The sequence below is a fragment of the Chamaea fasciata genome, unplaced genomic scaffold (assembly GCF_029207755.1).
Source record: "Chamaea fasciata isolate MVZ Bird 193981 ecotype frontalis unplaced genomic scaffold, bChaFas1.0.hap1 SCAF_286, whole genome shotgun sequence".
NCBI classification, from domain to species: domain Eukaryota; kingdom Metazoa; phylum Chordata; class Aves; order Passeriformes; family Sylviidae; genus Chamaea; species Chamaea fasciata.
In genome coordinates this window covers 44,583-67,947 of record NW_027094371.1, presented here as the reverse complement: position 1 = coordinate 67,947, position 23,365 = coordinate 44,583, and the positions used below count along the sequence as shown (strand labels likewise).

Below are 23,365 nucleotides of genomic sequence, written 5' to 3'. Positions count from 1 at the left end.
AGTGACCCCAAATCCCCCAAATCCCCCCAATGACCCCAAATCCCCAAATCCCCCCAGTGACCCCAAATCCCCAAATCCCCCAGTGACCCCAAATCATCCCAGTGACCCCAAATCCCCCCAGTGACCCCAAATCCCCCAAATCCCCCCAGTGACCCCAAATCCCCAAATCCCCCCAGTGACCCCAAATCCCCCCAGTGACCCCAAATCCCCCAAATCCCCCAATGACCCCAAATCCCCAAATCCCCCCAGTGACCCCAAATCCCCCAATGACCCCAAATCCCCCCAGTGACCCCAAATCCCCAAATCCCCCCAGTGACCCCAAATCCCCCCAGTGACCCCAAATCCCCCAGTGACCCCAAATCCCCCCAATGACCCCAAATCCCCCAGTGACCCCAAATCCCCCCAGTGACCCCAAATCCCCCCAGTGACCCCAAATCCCCCCAATGACCCCAAATCTCTCTCGGCTCTTTTGGGATTTCGCGTTTTTCGGTCGATTTCTCCCCGAGGAGGAACCGAAACCGCGGCCGGATCCGGGGCGGGGGTTTGGGGCCGGGGAGGAGATTTTGGGGTCAGGAAGGAGATTTTGGGGTCAGAAAAGAGATTTTGGGGTCAGGGAAAAGATTTTTGGGGTCAGGAAGGAGATTTTGGGGTCAGGAAGGAGATTTTTGGGGTCAGAAAGGAGATTTTGGGGTCAGGGAGGAGATTTTTGGGGTCCCGGAGGAGATTTTGGGATCAGAAAGGAAATTTTTGGGGTCAGGAAGGAGATTTTGGGGTCAGAAAAGAGATTTTGGGGTCAGAAAGGAGATTTTGGGGTCAGAAAAGAGATTTTGGGGTCAGAAAGGAGATTTTGGGGTCAGAAAGGAGATTTTTGGGGTCAGGAAGGAGATTTTTGGGGTCAGAAAGGAGATTTTGGGGTCCCGGAGGAGATTTTGGGGTCAGAAAGGAGATTTTGGGGTCAGAAAGGAGATTTTTGGGGTCGGGGAGGAGATTTTGGGGTCAGAAAGGAGATTTTGGGGTCAGGAAGGAGATTTTTGGGGTCAGAAAAGAGATTTTGGGGTCGGGGAGGAGATTTTGGGGTCAGAAAGGAGATTTTGGGGTCAGGAAGGAGATTTTTGGGGTCAGGAAGGAGATTTTGGGGTCCCGGAGGAGATTTTGGGGTCAGAAAGGAGATTTTGGGGTCCCGGAGGAGATTTTGGGGTCAGAAAGGAGATTTTTGGGGTCAGGAAGGAGATTTTGGGGTCAGAAAAGAGATTTTGGGGTCAGGGAGGAGATTTTGGGGTCCCGGAGGAGATTTTGGGGTCCCGGAGCATGACCCAGCAGGAGACCTACGGGAACTGGTTGGGCCCCAAGCGTCTGGTGCGGCAGCCAGGTAACCCCGACCCCAAATTCCGCTTTTTTAACGCCTCAAATCCCCAAATTCCGCTTTTTTAACGCCTCAAATCCCCAAATTCCGCCTTTTTATGCCTTAAATCCCCCAGTTCTGTGTTTCCCGGGTTAAATCCCCAGATTTTGCTCTTTTTTTTATGCCTTAAATCCCCAAATTTCGCTTTTTTTTTTTACACCTTAAATCCCCAAATTCTGCTTTTCTTTTATGCCTTAAATCCCCAAATTTCGCTTTTTTTTTTTACACCTTAAATCCCCAAATTTCGCTCTTTTTTTACGCCTTAAATCCCCAAATTCCGCTTTTTTTGGGGGGGGGAGTAGCAAATCTGACTGGGCAGTAAATTCCCCAAATCCCGCTTTGTTTTTACGGGTTAAACACCCGAATTCCGCTTTTTGTTTTAACGGCCTAGATCCCCAAATTCCGCCTTTTTTTATGGCTTAAACCCCCAATTCCGCGTTTTCCGGGTTAAATCCCCAAATTCCTCTTTTTTTTTTTTTTAATGCCTCAAATCCCCAAATTCTTTTTTTTTCTTTTTTTTTTCTTTTTTTTTGGGTTAAATCCCCAAATTCTTCCTTCATTCCCCGGGGTAAATCCCCAAATCTCCCCACATTCCGGGGAAAATCCTCCCTTTTCTGGGCTCAATCCTCAAATTCCCCCTTTTTGGGGGAGGTAAATCCCCAACCCTGAGTTCGGCCGTAAATTCCCCCCAAAATCCGCTTTTTTTTACGGGTTAAATCTCCAAATTCCGCTTTTTTTGGGGGGGGAGGGGGGGTGTAAATCCCAAACCCGGATTGGTCGGGAGAAAAAACCCAAATTCCGCCTTTTTTAATGCCTTAAATCCCCAAATTCCGCTTTTTTAATGCCTTAAATCCCCAAATTCCGCCTTTTTATGGCTTAAACCCCCCAATTCCGCGTTTTCCGGGTTAAATCCCCAAATTTTGCTTTTTTTTATGCCTCAAATCCCCAAATTCCGCCTTTTTTATGGCTTAAACCCCCCAAATCCGCATTTTCCGGGTTAAATCCCCAAAATTTGCTTTTTTTTGTGCCTCAAATCCCCAAATTCCGCCTTTTTATGGCTCAAACCCCCCAAATCCGCGTTTTCCGGGTTAAATCCCCAAATTCCGCCTTTTTTTTTACGGCTTCAATCCCCAAATTCTGCTTTTCTTTTAAGGATTAAATCCCCAAAATCCGCTTTTTGGGGGGGGGTGGGGTGGGGGCGGGGCCTGTGTGCAAATCCCCGGCCCTGATTGGCTGGTGAATTCCCCAAATTCCGCTCTCTTTTTGAGCCTTCAGGCTCCAAGTTCTGCTTTTCCTCCGGGGGAAGCGCCCACATTCTCCCTTTTCTCCCACGGTAAGTCCCCAGGTTTCCCCCTTTTCCTGGGTTGAATCCCAAAATTCCCTTTTTTTTTTTTTTCGGAATTAAACTCCCAAATTCCTTTTTTTTCTTTCTTTTTTCTTTTTTTTTTTTTTCCTGAATTTCCCGGAGGTTTTTTTCTGGGTTTTTTCCCCATTTTTTCCCCATTTTTCCCATTTTCCCACTTTTCCCCCCAGTTTTTTTCCCCATTTTCCCCCAGTTTTTTCCTATTTCCCCCCTTTTCCCCCCATTTTTTCCCATTTTCCCCATTTTTCCCCATTTCCCCCCACTTTTTTCCAGATTTTTTCCCAATTTTCCTCGTTTTCCCATCTTTTCCTCCTTTTCCCCCCATTTTTTGCTTTCTCCCGCCAGTTTTTCCCGAGTTTTTTCCCCTTTTTTCCTCTTTTTTCCCCAATTTCCCCCCATTTCCCCCCCTTTTTTTCCTGGTTTTTCCCATTTCCCCCTTTCCCCCATTTTTCCCATTTCCCTCCTGGTTTTTTTCTCCCTTTTCCCATTTTTTCCCTTCTTTCCTCCCGTTTATTCCCATTTTCCCGTTATTTTTTTTCCTTTTTCCCTTCATTTCCTCCCGTTTTCCCCCGTTTTTCCCCATTTTTCCCCATTTCCTCCCGTTTTTCCCCGTTTTTCCCCATTTTCCCCATTTCCTCCCGTTTTTCCCCGTTTTTCCCCGTTTTTCCCCATTTTTCCCCATTTCCTCCCGTTTTTCCCCGTTTTTCCCCATTTTCCCCATTTCCTCCCGTTTTTCCCCGTTTTTCCCCATTTTTTCCCCATTTTTCCCCATTTCCTCCCGTTTTTCCCCGTTTTTCCCCATTTTTCCCCATTTCCTCCCGTTTTTCCCCGTTTTTCCCCATTTTCCCCATTTCCTCCCGTTTTTCCCCGTTTTTCCCCATTTTTCCCCATTTCCTCCCGTTTTTCCCCGTTTTTCCCCATTTTTTTCCCCATTTTTCCCCATTTCCTCCCGTTTTTCCCCGTTTTTCCCCGTTTTTTCCCATTTTTCCCCATTTTTCCCCATTTTTTTCCCCATTTTTCCCCATTTCCTCCCGTTTTTCCCCGTTTTTCCCCGTTTTTTCCCATTTTTCCCCATTTTTCCCCATTTTTTCCCCATTTTTCCCCATTTCCTCCCGTTTTCCCCGTTTTTCCCCATTTTTTCCCCATTTTTCCCCATTTCCTCCCGTTTTTCCCCGTTTTTTCCCATTTTTTCCCCCATTTTTCCCCATTTCCTCCCGTTTTTCCCCGTTTTTCCCCGTTTTTCCCCATTTTTTCCCCATTTTTCCCCATTTTTCCCCATTTTTCCCCATTTTCCCCGTTTTTCCCTGTTTTCCTGGCAGGGATTTACTCGGTGGCCGGGAAGATGTCCCCGCTGGGCGACTTCAGACCAGGTAAATTCGCATTTTTCCCAATTTTCTGCCTTTTCCCCCCAGTTTTTTCCAGGGTTTCGGGTCAAATTTTGACTCAATTCGCCCAAATTGTCTCAAATTTCGCAGAATTTTGACCCAAATTGGGATCCCGGTGCCAAAAAATGGCAAAAAACCCCCCAAAAATATCCAAAAATTCCGATTTTTTGGGAGGGTTTTGCACCTTCCCAGCCCCAAATCCCTTCACTGAAAACACCAAAATTCCCAGTTTTGGCCCTAAAAAATAATTCCTGATTAATTTTGGACCAGGACTGGGAATTTCCGCCAATTTTTGGCCCGAAAAAATCTCCCCCAAAAATCGATAATTTTTTTTCCCTTTAAAAAGGAATTTTAAAATTCCTTTTCAAAAAAACATTATTTTTTTTTAATTTTTTTTGGTTTTGTTGAAATTTTCTGGAATTTTTTGGGGAATTTTTCAGCCTCTGGATGAGGCTCCACGAGGAGGAATTTCAGATATTTTTTGGGGCAAAAACCGAAGGAATTGGTTCGTCCTAATTAAAAAAAAAATCTATTTTATTGGGGGGGGAAATGGGAAAATCTGGGAATTTCCAAAGGGAAATAAAAGGATAAAATTGGATAAAATCCATTCAAAAATTCCATAAAATCCATTAAAAGTTCCATAAAATCCATCAAAGAACTCGATAAAATCCATTTGAAAGTTTCGCAAATCCGTTAAAAACTCAATAAAAATCCATTTTAAAAATGAGAAAAAACCGGAAATTTCGATTTTCTTGACGTTCTCCGACAATTCTGTGATTCCCAACTCTCCTAAAATCTGATTTTTTCCCCCGATTTTTCCCCTTTTTTCCTCATTTTTTTTCCCTCTTTTCCAGCCTCTCCCGACAGTTTCGAGGACGATTACGACGACGTGTCCATGGCCGGCTCCGAGCGCGGCCCCCCGGCCAAAGGTGGAGCCCCAAAAACCCCCAAAACCGCCCAAAATGCCCCAAAATGACCCCAAAAATCCCCTAAACGGCCCAGAAATGCCCCCAAATGCCCCAAAAATCCCCTAAATGGCCCAAAAATGCCCCAAAATGACCCAAAAATGACCAAAAATTGCCCCAAAATGCCCCAAAAATCCCCTAAATGCCCCAAAATGCCCCAAAATGCCCCAAAAATGCCTCAAAATGCCCCAAAAATCCCCTAAATGGCCCCAAAATGCCCCAAAATGCCCCAAAAATCCCCAAAATGGCCCAAAAATGACCCAAAATGGCCCAAAAATGCCTCAAAATGCCCCAAAAATCCCCTAAATGCCCCAAAAACCCCCAAAACCGCCCAAAATGCCCCAAAATGACCCCAAAAATCCCCTAAACGGCCCAAAAATGCCCCAAAATGACCCAAAAATGGCCCAAAATGCCCCAAAAATGACCCAAAAATGACCAAAAATGCCCCAAAATGGCCCAAAAATGACCCAAAATGCCCCAAAAATGCCTCAAAATGCCCCAAAAATCCCCTAAATGGCCCCAAAATGCCCCAAAATGACCCAAAAATGACCAAAAATTGCCCCAAAATGCCCCAAAAATCCCCAAAATGCCCCCAAAATCCCCAAAATGGCCCAAAAATGCCCCAAAATGCCCCAAAAATGCCTCAAAATGCCCCAAAAATCCCCTAAATGCCCCAAAATGCCCCAAAATGACCCAAAAATGACCCAAAAATACCCTAAACGGCCCAGAAATGCCCTAAATGCCCCAAAAATGGCCCAAAATGCCCCAAAAATGACCCAAAAATGACCAAAAATTGCCCCAAAATGCCCCAAAAATCCCCAAAATGGCCCAAAAATGCCCCAAAATGGCCCAAAAAGCCCCAAAATGCCCCAAAAATGCCTCAAAATGCCCCAAAAATCCCCTAAATGGCCCCAAAATGCCCCAAAATGACCCAAAAATGACCAAAAATTGCCCCAAAATGCCCCAAAAATGCCCAAAATGCCCCAAAAATCCCCAAAATGGCCCAAAAATGCCCCAAAATGCCCCAAAAATGCCTCAAAATGCCCCAAAAATCCCCTAAATGGCCCCAAAATGCCCCAAAATGACCCAAAAATGACCAAAAATTGCCCCAAAATGCACCAAAAATCCCCTAAATGCCCCAAAATGCCCCAAAATGCCCCAAAATGCCCCAAAAATGCCTGAAATGCCCCGAAAATCCCCTAAATGGCTCAAAATGACCCAAAAATGACCCAAAAATGCCCCAAAAATGACCCAAAAATGACCCAAAAAATCCCCTAAATGGCCCAAAATGACCCAAAAATCCCCAAAAAGACCCAAAAATGACCAAAAATTGCCCCAAAAATGCCCCAAAATGCCCCAAAATGATCCAAAAATCCCCTAAATGCCCCAAAAATGACCCAAAAATGACCCAAAAATGCCCAAAAATGCAGCAAAAATCCCCTAAATGCCCCAAAATGACCCAAAAATGACCTAAAAATGACCAAAAATTGCCCCAAAATGCCCCAAAAATGCCCCAAAATGACCCAAAAATGACCCAAAAATGCCCCAAAATGCCCCAAAAATGCCCCAAAAATGGCCCAAAAATGGCCCAAAATGACCCAAAATGACCCAAAAATGACCCAAAATGACCCAAAACCGCCCTAAAGAACCCATGGGGTTTGGACCCAAAAATTCGGGATTTGAACCCCAAAATCTCCGGGTTTGGCCCCAAAATTTGCCCCCAAAAATGCCCCAAAATCTCTGTGTTTAGACCCAAAAATTCGGGATTTGAACCCCAAAATCTCCGGGTTTGGCCCCAAATTTGCGGCATTTGGCCCCAACCTCTCTGGGTTTGGACCCAAAATTCCGGGATTCGGACCCAAAATTTCCAAGTTTGGCCCCAAATTCGCGGCATTTGGCCCCAAAATTTCGGGATTTTACCCAATTTGCCCCAAATCCCCATTTTTCCCCCCATTTTCCCCCCTCAGGCGTTTATCTCCTGGCGGGGCCCCCGGGCTCCTCCCCGGCTCCATCCCTGAAGAATTCCCAGGATTTCGAGCCGAAACTTCAGGATTTGGGCCCCAAACTTCAGGATTCGGACCCGAAGTCGGCGAATTTGGACCTAAAATCCGGGGATTTGGACCCAAACTGGGGAGTTTCCCGCCCCGGAGCGTGGAATTCCGTCACGGTGTCGCTGCTGGTGCTGCTGGGGCTGAGCGGCCTGGCCTGGGCCGCGCTCCTGGGCCTGGGCCTGGCCGAACGTGAGTGCGCTGCCGGGAGCCGGGGGGGAATTCCGCCCGGGAACGGGAAATCCGGCGCTTCGGCGGCCCGAAACGGGAAATTCGGGGTTTGTTCCGCACGAAAACGGGAAATTCGGGATTGATTCCGGCCGAAAACGGGAAATTCGGGATTGATTCCATTCGAAAATGGGAAATTCGGGATTGATTCCGTTCAAAAATGGGAAATTCGGGATTGATTCCGGTCAAAAATGGGAATTTTGGGGTTTGTTCTGCACGAAAACGGGAAATTCGGGATTTCGTCCGGTCGAAAATGGGAATTTTGGGGTTTATTCTGTTCGAAAATGGGAATTTTGGGGTTTGTTCCGTTCGAAAATGGGAAAATTGGGAGTTATTCCATTCAAAAATGGGAAATTCGGGATTGATTCTGTTCAAAAATGGGAAATTCGGGATTGATTCCGTTCGAAAACGGGAATTTTGGGGTTTCTTCCGTACGAAAACGGGAAATTCGGGATTGAATCCGTTCGAAAATGGGAATTTTGGGGTTTATTCCGGTCGAAAATGGGAATTTTGGGGTTTCTTCCATACGAAAACGGGAAATTCGGGATTTCGTCCGTTTGAAAACGGGAAATTCGGGATTGATTCCGTTCTAAAACGGGAATTTTGGGATTTATTCCGTTCGAAAACGGGAATTTTGGGGTTTATTCCGTTCAAAATGGGAATTTTGGGGTTTATTCCGTTCAAAAACGGGAAATTCGGGATTTATTCCGTTTGAAAATGGGAATTTTGGGATTTATTCTGTTCAAAATTGGGAATTTTGGGATTGATTCCGTTAAAAATGGGAAATTTGGGATTTATTCCATTTGAAAATGGGAATTTTGGGGTTTATTCCGTTCGAAAATGGGAAATTCGGGATTGATTCTGTTTGAAAATGGGAATTTTGGGGTTTATTCCGTTCGAAAACGGGAAATTCGGGATTGATTCCGTTCGAAAATGGGAATTTTGGGATTGATTCTGTTCAAAATGGGAATTTTGGGATTTATTCCGTTCGAAAATGGGAAATTTGGGATTTATTCCGTTCAAAAATGGGAAATTTGGGATTTCGTCCATTCGAAAATGGGAATTTTGGGATTTATTCTGTTCGAAAATGGGAATTTTGGGGTTTCTTCCGTTCGAAAATGGGAAATTCAGGATTTATTCCGTTCAAAAATGGGAAAATTTGGGATTTATTCTGTTCAAAAATGGGAATTTTGGGATTTATCCCGTCCGAAAATGGGAATTTGGGGCATTAACTTCATCCAAAAAAACCCCCCCAAAACCCCGGAAACATTGGGCTGAAATTCCACGTGAGAAACGGGAACCGGGGTTTAATCCGAGCGCCAAGTGCGAATCTTGGGGTGAATTCCTCTTCAGAACGGGAAATTCGGGCGGCATTCCGTCCGAAAATGGGGATTCGGGGCCGCAATTCCGCGTGAAAACGGGAATTTCGGGGCGAATTCCGCCCAAAAATGGGAATTTTGGGGCGAATTCTGCCCAAAAATGGGAATTTCGGGGTGAATTCCACCCAAAACCGGGAATTTCGGGGCGAATTCCATCCAAAAATGGGAATTTCGGGGCGAATTCCACCCAAAAATGGGAATTTCGGGGCGAATTCCACCCAAAAATGGGAAATTTGGGGTGAATTCCATCCAAAAATGGGAATTTCGGGGCGAATTCCATCCAAAAATGGGAAATTTGGGGTGAATTCCATCCAAAAATGGGAATTTTGGGGCGAATTCCATCCAAAAATGGGAATTTCGGGGCGAATTCCATCCAAAAATGGGAATTTCGGGGAGAATTCCATTCAAAAATGGGAATTTTGGGGCGAATTCCACCCAAAAACGGGAATTTCGGGGTGAATTCCATCCAAAAAATGGGAATTTCGGGGTGAATTCCACCCAAAACCGGGAATTTCGGGGCGAATTCCACCCAAAAATGGGAATTTCGGGGCGAATTCCATCCAAAAATGGGAATTTCGGGGCGAATTCCATCCAAAAATGGGAATTTTGGGGCGAATTCTGTCCAAAAATGGGAATTTTGGGGTTTAATTCCATCCAAAAATGGGAATTTCGGGGCGAATTCCACCCAAAAATGGGAATTTCGGGGCGAATTCCATCCAAAAATGGGAATTTTGGGGCGAATTCCATCCAAAAATGGGAATTTTGGGGCGAATTCCATCCAAAAATGGGAATTTCGGGGCGAATTCCACCCAAAAACGGGAATTTCGGGGTGAATTCCATCCAAAAATGGGAATTTTGGGGCGAATTCCACCCAGAAATGGGAATTTCGGGGCGAATTCCATCCAAAAATGGGAATTTTGGGATTGATTCCACCTAAAAACGGGAATTTGGGGCGGAATTCCCGGAATTCCAGGTTCTTCCCCGATTTCCTTTTCCAGAGCAGGAGCTGCGGGCGGAGCTGGAGCTGCTCAGGTCGAACGTCTCGGCAATTTGGGATTCCGGTAAGTCCCGGAAATTCCCATTTTTGGGGTAAAATTTGGGGAGAAAACCCTGAATTTTTCCTGGTTTTCCTCCTTTTTTCCCCGATTCCAGCCGGGATTATCCCAAATTCCCGGGGGATTGATCCCGAATTGGGATTTTTTCCTGGAAAAAGGGGGAAATAATTCTTTTATTTCTGTCGGGGATGATGGAAAATCCATCGGAAAAATCCGGGGAAAATGGGATTGGATGGGCTGAATCCTTAATTAATGACAAATAATTGATTAATTTGGGGGGAAATGGGATAAAATGGGATAAAAATCAGGGAAAATCCAGGAAAAATGGCAGGAAAATGGTCCGTACTGGTCCGCACTGGTCCGTACTGGTCCGTACTGGTCCGTACTGGTCCAGACTGGTCCGTACTGGTCCGTACTGGTCCATACTCGTCCGTACTGGTCCAGACTGGTCCGTACTGGTCATTACTGGTCCGTACTGGTCCGTACTGGTCCGTACTGGTCCGCACTGGTCCGTACTGGTCCGTACTGGTCCGCACTGGTCCATACTGGTCCGCACTGGTCCGCACTGGTCCATACTGGTCCGTACTGGTCCGCACTGGTCCGTACTGGTCCGTACTGGTCCGCACTGGTCCGTACTGGTCCATACTGGTCCATACTGGTCCGTACTGGTCCGTACTGGTCCGCACTGGTCCGTACTGGTCCATACTGGTCCGCACTGGTCCAGACTGGTCCGTACTGGTCCGTACTGGTCCGTACTGGTCCGCACTGGTCCGCACTGGTCCAGACTGGTCCGTACTGGTCCGTACTGGTCCGCACTGGTCCATACTGGTCCAGACTGGTCCATACTGGTCCGTACTGGTCTCTCCCAGTCCAGCAGGATCAGACCCGGCTGCAGTTCGGGATCCACCAGCACCAACAGGAGCTGCAGGAAATCACCGGTAAGGTCCCAAAAACATTCCCGCCCAAAAATTCCCCAAAAATTCCCCCGAAAACTGCCCCAGAATTCCAAAAAAAAAAAAAAATTCCCCAAAAATTCCCGCCCAAAAATTCCCCAAAAAATCCCCCCGAAAACTCCCCCGGAATTCCAAAAAACAAAAAAAAATTCCCAAAAATTCCCGCCCAAAAATTCCCCAAAAAATCCCCCCGAAAACTCCCCCAGAATTCCAAAAAAAAAAAAAAATTCCCCAAAAATTCCCGCCCAAAAATTCCCCAAAAAATCCCCCCGAAAACTCCCCCGGAATTCCAAAAAACAAAAAAAAATTCCCAAAAAATTCCCGCCCAAAAATTCCCCCAAAATCCCCTCGAAAACTCCCCCGGAACTCCAAAAAACAAAAAAATTCCCCAAAAATTCCCCCAAAACTCCAAAAAATCATCAAATTTCCCCCCAAATTCCCCCAAATTCCAAATCTCCCGCGGGATTTTCCCGTCTCCCGGGATTTTTCCTGTTTCTCAGCGTTTTTCCCTGGGATTTGAGGGGTTTTCCCATATTTCCCCCGGGATTTTCCCCATTTCTGGTGTTTTTCCCTGGGATTTGGGGTTTTCCCGTATTTCCCCTGGGATTTTCCCATTTCTCCGGATTTTCTGGGGGATTTTTCCCATTTCTGGTGTTTTTCCCTGAGATTTTGGGGGGGGGGGGGGGGGGGTTTCCATCTTTTCTCTGGGATTTTTGGGGATTTTTTTTTCCCCCATATTTTCCCTGGGGATTTTTCCCATATTTCCCATATCCCCTGGGAGATATTTTGGGATAATTTTCCCGGTTTTTGTGGGTTTGTCCCTGGGATTTTGGGGGTTTTTTTCCCCATATTTTCCCTGGGGATTTTTCCTTACATTCCCCAGGGGATATTTCGGGATAATTTCCCCATTTTCCGGTGTTTTTCCTGGAGATTTTGGGGTTTTTTTCCCATATTTTTCCCGGGTATTTTTCCTCGCACTCCCCAGGGGATATTTCGGGATAATTTTCCCATTCTCCGGTGTTTTTCCCGGGAATTTTGGGGTTTTTTCCCCACATTTTTCCCGGGGATTTTTCCCCGCATTCCCCGGGGGATATTTCGGGATAATTTCCCCATTTTCCGGTGTTTTTCCTGGAGATTTTGGTTTTTTTCCCCACATTTTTCCCGGGGATTTTTCCCCGCATCCCCCAGGGGATATTTCAGGATAATTTTCCCATTTTCCGATGTTTTTCCCGGAGATTTTGGGTTTTTTTCCCATATTTTTCCCGGGGATTTTCCCCCGCACTCCCCGGCGGATATTTCGGGATAATTTTCCTGTTTCTCGGTGTTTTCCCAGCCCTGCTGTGCGGCTCCGGGGTCAGCTCCCGGCCCTGTCCCCCCGGCTGGACGTTCCACGGCAGCAGCTGCTTCTCCTTCTCGCGGGACTCGCTGGGCTGGGGCCGCGCCCGCAACGCCTGCACCGACCTGGGCGCGCACCTGGCCGTGGTCAGCTCCGAGGACGAGCAGGTGACGGGCTCACAAAGCCTGGATCAGCCCCGGATCCCGGATCCCGGATCCGAAATCAATATCGATCCCAAAGCCCAAATCAATCCTGAACCCCGGATCCGAAATCAGTATCGATCCCAAAGCCCAAATCAATCCCCAATCCCCGATCCGAAATCAATATCGATCCCAAAGCCCAAATCCATCCCCAATCCCGGATCCGAAATCAATATCGATCCCAAAGCCCAAATCAATCCCAAATCCCGGATCCGAAATCAATATCGATCCCAAAGCCCAAATCAATCCCCAATCCCGGATCCGAAATCAATCCCGAATCCTGAATATCAAATCAACCCCCAAATCCCGAATCTCAAATCAATCCCAAATCCCAATTCCTAAACCACAAATCCCAAGTCCCAAAACAATCGCAAATCCCGAAACAATCCCCAAATCCCAAACCCCAAATCAATCCCAAATCCCGAATCCTAAATCATCCCCAAATCCCCAAACACACCCAAATCCCAAATCCCAAAGCCCAAATCAATCCCGAATCCCAAATCAATCCCCAATCCCGATCCCAGATCAATTCTAATTCCTGAACCCCAAATCAACCCCAAATCCCAAATCCTGAATCAACCCCAAACCCCCAAACAATCCCAAATCCCAAATCAATCCCCAATCCCAAATCCTGAATCCCAAATCACAGATCCCACATCCCAAATCCCAAATCCCAAATCCCAAATCAATCCCGAATCCTGAATCCCAAATCCCAAATCAATCCCAAATCCTGAATCCCAAATCCCAAATCAATCCCAAATCCTGAATCCCAAATCCCAAATCACAGATCCCACATCCCAAATCCCAAATCCCAAATCAATCCCGAATCCTGAATTCCGAATCCCAAATCACAGATCCCACATCCCAAATCCCAAATCCCAAATCAATCCCGAATCCTAAATCCCAAATCCCAAATCAATCCTGAATCCTGAATCCCAAATCCCAAATCAATCCCAAATCCCAAACCCCAAATCAATCCCGAATCCCAAATCAATCCCCAATCCCGATCCCAGATCAATTCTAATTCCTGAACCCCAAATCAACCCCAAATCCCAAATCCTGAATCAACCCCAAACCCCCAAACAATCCCCAATCCCAAATCCTGAATCCCAAATCCCAAATCACAGATCCCACATCCCAAATCCCAAATCCCAAATCCCAAATCAATCCCGAATCCTAAATCCCAAATCCCAAATCAATCCTGAATCCTGAATCCCAAATCCCAAATCCCAGATCCCAAATCCTAAATCCCAAATCCCAAATCCTAAATCCCAAATCCCAAATAAATCTTGAATCTCCAATCCCAAATCCCAAATCAGTCCCGAATCCTAAATCCCAAATCCCAAATCAATCCCCAATCCCAAATCCCAAATCCCAAATCACAGATCCCACATCCCAAATCCCAAATAAATCCTGAATCTCCAATCCCAAATCCCAAATCAGTCCCGAATCCCGAATTAATCCCAAATCCCGGATCCTAAATCAACCTCAATTCCTGAATCCTAAATCAATCCCGAATCCCAAATCCCAGATTCCAAATCCTAAATCAACCCCAAATCCCCAAATAACCCCCAATCCCGAATCAATCCCAAAAAATCCCGAATCCCAAATCCCGAATCCCAAACCCCAAAGCGATCCCAATTCCTGAATCCCAAATCAATCCTAAACCGCGAATCCCGAATCCCGAATCCCGAATCAATCCCAAATCCCAAACAATCCCCAAATCCCGAATCCCAAATAATCCCAAATAATCCCAAAGCCCTAAATCAAACCCCGATCAATCAATAACTCCACTAATTAATTGATCGTTAACTCCATTAATTAACGATTAATAAACCCCCGATTAAACCTCGGGAAAACCAAAACAAAACCCAAAAAAATTCCACTTGAATCAGAATAAAATTAAATTTAAAAAAAACCAAAAAAAAACCCTGAAAATTCCCCAAATTTTCCCCCCAAAATTCGGGAATTCTGCTCCAAAATTTCGGGGGAATTTGGGGGAATTTTGGGGGATTTTTTTGGGGATTTTTTTTCCAGGTTTTTCTGACGAAGAACAGGGACGACAACAGCTCCTACTGGCTGGGGGTGAGGGAGCGCCAGGGGCGAATGCGCTGGGTCACCGGGGAGGAGCCCAAATTCGGGTAAAAACCCCAAACTTTGGTCAAATTCCGCATTTCTGGGGGAAAATCCCGATTCGGGGGGAAAAAAAATCCCGATTTTGAGTTTAAAAAAAAAAAAAATATCCCGATTTTGGGGTTAAAAAATCCAATTTTAGGTTAAAAAAAAAATCCCGGTTTGAGAGGAAAAAAAAATCACGATTTTTAGTGAAAAAAAAAAAACAAAAAAAACGCAACGATTTTTGAGTTAAATATTCCAAATTTTGGGGGGAAAAATGCAGATTTTCCTTTAAAAATCGAATTTTGAGTGCGAAAAAATCCAGGGAAAAATGACTTCCAGGGAAAAAAAAAATCATGATTTTTGGTAAAAATTCCGGTTTTGGGGGGAAAAAAATTCCTGATTTTCCTTTTAAACAATCAGATTTTGAGTAAAAACTTCCTGACTTGCATTAAAAGTTCAGATTTTGGGGGAGAAAAAAAAAAAAAATCCTGATTTTTTGGAAAAAAACATTCCCGATTTTCCTTTAAAAATCAGATTTTGAGTGAAAACATCCTGACTTCCAGTTTAAAAAAAAATAAAATCCTGATTTTGGGTCAAACCTCCTGATTTTTGGTAAAATATCCGAATTTATTAAACCGTGCTTATCTTAAAAAAAACCAAAAATCGATTTGAACGCAAATACCAAATAAAATTGAAATTAAAAAACCAAAAAAAAATCAAAATTCCGGCCGGGAATCCCCAGAGACACAAAGAAATTCCCCAAAACCTGAAAACACGAACCCCGACCCCACAATCAAAATCAAAAATTTGGATTATTTTTACCTTTAGAAACGGGATTTTGGGAGCGGTTTTTGCCTCAAAAACGGGGTTTTTTGGGTTCTTCGAATCCCCGAATTTCATTTTTTTCTTATTTTTTTGTTTTTGGCCTTTTTTCCGCCCAGATTTTGGGACGTTTGGGGCCAGGACGGGGACAAGGAGCGCAGGGAGTGCGGAGCTCTGGGGCCCAGGGGCCGCTGGATCCGGAGGGGCTGCTCGGAATTCCACCGCTGGATCTGTGAAAAACCCGGGAGTTGCTGAATTCTGAACTCCGCCCCTTCTCACCCGGGTTTGGGGTGATTTTTAAACAAATCTGTTAAAAAAAAAAAAAAAAAGGGATTTTTATTTTTCTTTTTTTTTTTTAATTAAACTGGAATTTTTGGAGGAGGACGAGCGGCCGCGGCGGATTTGGCACCCAAGTCACCCCGAAATTACCCCGGATCACCCAAAATGACCCCAAATCCCCCAAAATTACCCCAAATCACCCCCAAATTACCCCAAATCCCCCAAATTACCCCAAATGCCCCCAAAATTACCCCAAATTACCCCAAATCCCCCCAAAATTACCCCAAATCCCCCCAAATTACCCCAAATCTCCCCAAAATTAGCCCAAACCATCGAAAAACATCAAATGTCCCTCAAATCGCCCCGAATCCCCCCAAAATTACCCCAAATCCCCCCAAAATCACCCCAAATCACCCCAAAATAACCCCAAATCCCCCAAATTACCCCAAATGCCCCCAAAATTACCCCAAATTACCCCAAATCCCCCCAAAATCACCCCAAATACCCCAAATCCCCCCAAATCACCCCAAATCCCCCCAAATCACCCTAAATCCTCCAAAATCACCCCAAATCCCCCCAAAATTACCCCAAATCCCCCAAATTACCCCAAATCCCCCAAAATAACCCCAAATCCCCCCAAATTACCCCAAATCCCCCAAAATCACCCCAAATTACCCCAAATTACCCCAAATCTCCCCAAAATCACCCCAAATCTCCCCAAATCCCCCCAAATCACCCCAAATCCCCCCAAATCCCCCCAAAATCCCCCCAAAATTACCCCAAATCCCCCAAAATTACCCCAAATCTCCCCAAAATCACCCCAAATCTCCCCAAATCACCCCCAAATCCCACCAAATCCCCCCAAATCACCCCAAATCCCCCCAAATCCCCCCAAAATCCCCCCAAAATTACCCCAAATCCCCCAAATTACCCCAAATCCCCCAAAATAACCCCAAATGCCCCCAAATTGCCCCCAAATTACCCCAAATCTCCCCAAAACTACCCCAAACGGTTGAAAAACATCAAATGTCCCTCAAATCCCCCCAAATCCCCCCAAATCCCCCCAAATTACCCCAAATCCCCCCAAATCCTCCCAAATCCCCCCAAATCCCCCCAAATCCCCCCAAATCCCCCCAAACCAACCCCCAAACCTCCCATCAAACCCCCCAAATTCCCCTCTCAAAACCCCAAATCCTCCCCAAACAATCCCAAACCCTCCCCCCGCCCCCCCGATTTTATCCAAAATGACCCAAATTCCACCCAAAACCCCCCCCAGGCCGGACTCCGCTCCTCCGCTCACCCCTGCGCCCCACGATAAAGCGGATGGTCCCGGACAGGAGCCAATTCGGGCGTTTCTTACCCCAAAACTCTCCAGGCCTCCAGGGCCTCATCCAGCCCCTCCAGAATTCCCCAGATCCCGGGAGTTGCGGGCTGAGGGAATTCCCAAATTTCAGGGAGTTCCCGTCCCATTATCCCGTTATCCCGTTACCCCAATCCCATTATTCCCATTACCCCAATTTCATAATTCCCAAACTTCCCATTACCCCAATCCCCGTATTCCCACTATTCCCAAACTTCTCATTATTCCCAAATTTCCCATTACCCCAATCCCCGTATTCCCACTATTCCCAAACTTCTCATTATTCCCAAACTTCCCATTACCCCAATCCCATTATTCCCAATCCTATTATCCCATTATTCCCAATCCCATTATCCCATTATTCCCAATCCTATTATCCCATTAATCCCATCACCCCAATCCCGTTATCCCCATCCCATTGTTCCCAATTCCCATAATCCCACTGTCCCATTATCCCGATCCCATTATTCCCATTACCCCAATCCCGTCATCCGAATCCCATTATTCCCAAATTTCCCATTATTCCCATCACCCCAATCCCATTACCCCATTACCCCATTATCCCAAACCATTTATCCCAATCCCATTATTCCCATTATTTCCCATCTCATTATCCCATTATTCCCATTATTCCCATTATCCCCCATCCTATTATCCCAATCCCATTATCCCATCATCCCAATCCCATTATTCCCAAATTTCCCATTGCCCCAAATTTCCCATTACCCCATTTCCCTTATCCCAATCCCATTATTCCCATTATTCCCATTATTCCCATTATTCCCAAACTTCCCATTACCGCATTATCCCATTACCCCAATCCCACAACCCCAAATCCCAGAAATCCCAGTATCCCAATCCCATTATTCCACTAATCCCATTCCCCCAATCCCAATATTTCCTCTCCCAATGCCCCAATCTGATTATCCCCATTATTCCCGACCCCGTTTTTCCCAATTTCCCATCATCCCAATCCCATTATTCCCGACCCCGTTTTTCCCAATTTCCCATCATCCCAATCCCATTATCCCCATTATTCCCGATCCCGTTTTTCCCAATTTCCCATCATCCCAATCCCATTATTCCCGATCCGGTTTTTCCCAATTTCCCATCATCCCAATCCCATTATCCCCGACCCCGTTTTTCCCAATTTCCCATCATCCCAACCCCATTATCCCCATTATCCCCAACCCCGTTTTTCCCAATTTCCCATCATCCCAATCCCATTATTCCCGATCCGGTTTTTCCCAATTTCCCATCATCCCAATCCCATTATCCCCGACCCCGTTTTTCCCAATTTCCCATCATCCCAATCCATTATCCCCATTATTCCCGATCCGGTTTTTCCCAATTTCCCATCATCCCAATCCCATTATCCCCGACCCCGTTTTTCCCAATTTCCCATCATCCCAACCCCATTATCCCCATTATTCCCAACCCCGTTTTTCCCAATTTCCCATCATCCCAATCCCATTATTCCCGATCCCGTTTTTCCCAATTTCCCATCATCCCAATCCCATTATCCCCATTATTCCCGACCCCGTTTTTCCCAATTTCCCATCATCCCAATCCCATTATTCCCGATCCCGTTTTTCCCAATTTCCCATCATCCCAATCCCATTATTCCCGATCCGATTTTTCCCAATTTCCCATCATCCCAACCCCATTATCCCCATTATTCCCGACCCCGTTTTTCCCAATTTCCCATCATCCCAATCCCATTATCCCCATTATTCCCGATCCCGTTTTTCCCAATTTCCCATCATCCCAACCCCATTATCCCCATTATCCCCGATCCCATTTTTCCCAATTTCCCATCATCCCAACCCCATTATCCCCATTATTCCCGATCCCGTTTTTCCCAAATCCGAGGACCGCGCGGCTCCGGTGTGTCCGTTGGGGCCGGCGCTATCAGACCCTGCGGCCCCTGATAAGGAACCGCCAAAATTTTGGGGTTTTTCGGGGGGGCGGCCGAACAACCCAATTCCCGTTATTTCGGGGCGACCCCGAAATTCCAGGAAAATCCTTCCCGGAACTGGAGAAAATTCCGGAAAAAAACCACCTCGGGATGGGCGGAATTCCCACGGGGGGAGAGAATTTTGGGGGGGGGGGGGGGGGTTTCTGGGAAATCATGAATATTCATGAGGGGCGGGGTTAGCCCCGCCCACCCCAGGCCTGGCCAGGGCTGATAAGGAATTCCCGATATCCCAAATTTTGGTGAAAAAAGTCCCATTTTCGGCCAATTTCGGGTTGGTTTCCGACCCGACCTCGAGAGCGGCGGCTCCGGAGCTCCCGAGGAAAATTCCAGAATTTTTTCCGGGAGAAAATCCCCCAAAATTCCCAAATTTCATCGGCACAAAGGTGAGAGATCCCGTTCGGGGCGGTTTTTGGGGGGGAGAATTCGTCCCAAAAATTTGGTTTCTTGGGACTTTTGAAATTCGGGATTTTGGAATTTGAGACTTCGGAATTTGGGATTTTTGAATTCGGGATTTTGGAATTTGAGATTTAGAAATTTGGAATTCGGAATTTCGTAATTCAGAATTTTGGAAATCCGGAGATTCGGGGATTTGGGGAAAATTCGGATTTGAGGGACTTTTTAGGATTTTGAAACCGGATTATTCCCGGAATTCGGAGCACAAATTTTTTTTGGGAATTTGGGATTTTGAGGATTTTAGGATTTGGTTCTTTGATACTTGGAGTTACTTTGGCATTTCGAGGCCGCGTCATTTGGGGATTTTTCCAGCGACGTTTTGGGGGAATTTGGGAATTTTGGAACTCAGTTTTTGGGAATTTGGGAATTTGGGGTTCAGGTGTTTTGGGAACTGGGATTTTGGGGGATTTTGGGACACAGTTTTTGGAGTATTTGGGGGGTTTTGGGGTATTTTGAAACGAGGTGATTTGGGGGGTTTTGTACGGGGAGATTTGGGGGTTTCGGGCCGCGGGTTTTGGGGTGTTTTGGGGAATTTTGGGGGAATTTTTGGGGAATTTTTTTGTATTTTGAAATGAGGATATTTTGGGGGTTCTGTACGGGGATATTTTGGGATTTTGGGCCGTGTGTTTTGGGGTATTTTGGGGTATTTTTGTGGGTTTTTGGTATTTTGAAACGGGGTTAATTTGGGATTTTGGGTCGCGGTTTTCGGGTATTTTCGGTTTTGGGGTTTTTTGCTATTTTGAAACGAGGATATTTCAGGATTTTTGTCCAGGGATATTTTGGGATTTTTGGCCCGTGTGTTTTGGGGTATTTTGGGGTATTTCTGTGGGTTTTTGGTATTTTGAAACGGGGTTAATTTGGGATTTTGGGTCGCGGTTTTCGGGTATTTTCGGTTTTGGGTTTTGGGGTTTTTTTGCTATTTTGAAACGAGGATATTTTGGGATTTTTGTCCAGGGATATTTTGGGATTTTTGGACTGTGGCTTTGGGGTATTTTGGGGTATTTTTGTTGGTTTTTGAGTATTTTGAAACGGGGTTAATTTGGGATTTTGGGTCGCGGTTTTCGGGTATTTTCGGTTTTGGGTTTTTGGGGGTTTTTTTGCTATTTTGAAACGAGGATATTTTGGGATTTTTGTCCAGGGATATTTTGGGATTTTTGGACTGTGGCTTTGGGGTATTTTGGGGTATTTTTGTGGTTTTTTGGTATTTTGAAACGGGGTTAATTTGGGATTTTGGGTCGCGGTTTTCGGGTATTTTCGGTTTTGGGTTTTTGGGGTTTTTTTGCTATTTTGAAACGAGGATATTTCGGGATTTTTGTCCAGGGATATTTTGGGATTTGGGGCCGTGTGTTTTGGGGTATTTTGGGGTATTTTTGTGGGTTTTTGGTATTTTGAAACGGGGTTAATTTGGGATTTTGGGTCGCGGTTTTTGGGTATTTTCGATTTTGGGGTTTTTGGGTTTTTTTTGTGGTATTTTGAAACGAGGATATTTGGGACTTTTGTCCAGGTTTATTTTGGGATTTTGGACTCCAGTTTTCCAGGGGTTTTTTTTGTTTTGTTTTAGTTTTTTGGGCGGTTTTTTGGGGGTTTTTTGTTTGTTGGTTTGGGTTTTGGTTTTTTTTTTCCTATTTTGAAACGAGGCTATTTTGGGATTTTTATCCGGGGTCATTTTGGGGTTTGGGGGTGTTTCGAAATTCGATTTTCGGGCCCTTTGAAACAAGATTATTTTGGGATTTAAGAATTCGGGGTTTTGGCCTCTGGGGGGAATTTTTGAACCAAACATTTGGGGATTTGGCACTTTCATCACTTGGATTTTGGGTCATTTTGGAACCTGGTTCTGTCGGGTTTGAAATGGGGCGATTTCGGGACTTTTCAACTCAGTTTTGGGGTCGTTCGAGGCAGTTTTGGGATTTCCAAACCTCATTTCCGGGTCCTTTGGAATTCGGGGGGGGTTTTTTTTCGGATTTTGGACCTGGGTGCTTTTGCATATTCAAAACTTGCGGGGGTATTTTGGTTCTTTGGGGATTTTGGGGGGTTATTTGTTGGTATCTTGGAAGAGCGTTACTTTGAAACTCGGTCATTTCACAACTTCATTTATTTTGGTATTTTAGAACCAAAAAAAAAATAATTTTTTTTTCGTAACTCGGTTTGGTGGTATTTCCAAAACTGGGAAATTTTGGAAGGTGTTTTTTGGAATTTTTTTTCCTTTTTTTTTCGGTTCTTTTGGGATTTTCAAGCTTCGTTTTCAGGTCCTCCGGAATTTGCGGTTTTGGTGGTTTGGAACGGGGATATTTGGGGGGTTTTAGGGGGAATTTTGGAACGGGGTTATTTTGAAACTCGGTCATCTTCGAACCTCTTCTTTTGGAATTCTGGAACCAAATCTTTTTGGGATTTCCGAACGCGGTCTTGGGGTTATTCCGGGGGTTTCGGAACTCGGATTTCTGGGATTTGGAAACCCCTTTTTTTTTATTTAAATCACCCTTCGGAGGAGGATTGGAACCCCTGTCGGAGCAGCGAGGGAGAATTAGTTAAACCAAATAATTAACTGTAACACAGTAATTTAATTAAGTCTTAACTCCATTAAATATTCTTTTGATTAGCTAATAACGCGATTACATATAATTTCATTCCGTGTCAACTTATTGAATCTTAATTTAACTAAATATTAATTAAACAAACAGTCATTTCAGAGTAAATGAAAGATTTTAATTAGTGGTGGCCACCGGCATAAAATTAAAACGGGGAGAAAAATCCTCGAAAGCGGAACCTTGGACTTCAAAAATTTCTTCCACCTGACAGTGGGACCAAAAACGGGGCGAAATGGCGGATTTTGAAAAATTTTGAATTTTGAGAAATTCCCCTTCGGTGGGGGAAGGATTTTGATGCTTTTGGCCGCTTGAATTTTGGGGTTTCGGGGGAGAAAAACGAGGAGAAAAGGGTTAAAAGTTGTCGGTGTGGAAATATTTGAAATTTGAAGATGAAAATTTAATTTTAGTGCGGAGCTCGGGGGGGGAAGGGAGCAGCTGCAGGGGGAGATAAGGGCGGGTGCGAGAGATAAAGAGAAATTTGGGGGGGAAAAAGTGGAAATTGGCCAATTCTTGTTTTGGTGGGAGAGGCCTCGGAGGGCGCCGGAATTTGGGAGGTTAAAAATTGGGGATTTGGGGATAAAACTGGGGGAATTCCGGGGGTTGGAGGGGGTGGGGATGGGGGAACCACTGGGGGTTGGGTGGGCCGTGGGGGCGAGTTCAAGGAACAAAAAAATCCTAAAAAAAAAATCACCCTAAAAAAAAAACCCCCCAAAAACAACTAAAAAAACGCCAAAAAACCCAACCAACATTAAAACAAGAAATCGAACAAAAGAAAAGCCCCCCAAAAAATCGCCACGACAAACCCCCAAAACAACCTCCCCAAAAAAACCCTGGGAAAAATCACCAAAAAACCCCCACCGAAAACCCAAACGGCAACCACCGAAAACCCACCGAAGAACAAACAAGAACCCCCCAGAAAACTTAAAAAAAACCCCCCAAAACCCCCTGAAATACCAAAAAAAAAAATCCCCCAAAACCCCAAATGCACCAAACCTCCAGAAAACTTCCAAAAAATCACCAAAAAACCCCGAGAAAACCACGTAAAACCCACCAAATCCGCCTGGAAAAAAAATCAAAACCCCGAAAGAACCGTTCAAACCCCCCTCAGAATCTTTGGAAGGGTTGGGATCGATGGGATCGTTGGGACTTCTGGGATCGGTGGGATTCTTGGGGTCATTGGGATTGTTGGGATCAATTGGGATCGTTGGGATTGTTGGGGTCAATGGGGTCATTGGGGTCAATGGGGTCAATGGGGTCATTGGGGGTCACTGGGGTCAATGGGGTCATTGGGGTCATTGGGGGTCACTGGGGCCATTGGGGTCAGTGGGGTCATTGGGGTCATTGGGGTCACTGGGGTCACTGGGGCCATTGGGGTCAATGGGGTCATTGGGGTCATTGGGGTCAATGGGGTCAATGGGGTCAATGGGGTCATTGGGGTCAGTGGGGTCATTGTGGT

At 45.5% G+C, this 23,365-nt stretch overlaps 1 protein-coding gene across 4 annotated transcripts; it reads left to right on the top strand.

Moving 5' to 3' along the window:
• Positions 1-548: 548 nt before the first annotated feature.
• LOC136305115 (CD209 antigen-like protein E) lies at positions 549-15,638 on the top strand. 4 transcript variants are annotated; one of them, XM_066208506.1, is made up of 9 exons: positions 549-1,369; positions 4,085-4,135; positions 5,005-5,079; positions 7,083-7,355; positions 9,774-9,831; positions 10,695-10,763; positions 12,112-12,281; positions 14,352-14,455; positions 15,374-15,638. In XM_066208506.1, the coding sequence occupies exons 1-9, from the start codon at positions 1,309-1,311 to the stop codon at positions 15,488-15,490; spliced, it is 978 nt and encodes a 325-aa protein (XP_066064603.1). In that variant the 5' UTR covers positions 549-1,308; the 3' UTR covers positions 15,491-15,638. The 4 variants fall into 4 exon arrangements, with proteins under 4 accessions (XP_066064603.1, XP_066064602.1, XP_066064601.1 ...); XM_066208505.1 differs by having other exon boundaries at positions 9,769-9,831; XM_066208504.1 differs by having other exon boundaries at positions 7,083-7,441.
• The last annotated feature ends 7,727 nt before the right edge of the window (positions 15,639-23,365 follow it).

Excerpts from the sequence above, each read along its gene's own strand:
- LOC136305115 (XM_066208504.1), top strand. The coding sequence starts at position 1,309 with ATGACCCAGCAGGAGACCTACGGGAACTGGTTGGGCCCCAAGCGTCTG. Across the intron at positions 9,832-10,694 it reads CTCGGCAATTTGGGATTCCG|TCCAGCAGGATCAGACCCGG; the intron begins GTAAGTCCCGGA and ends GGTCTCTCCCAG. Across the intron at positions 14,456-15,373 it reads GGGGAGGAGCCCAAATTCGG|ATTTTGGGACGTTTGGGGCC; the intron begins GTAAAAACCCCA and ends TTTTCCGCCCAG.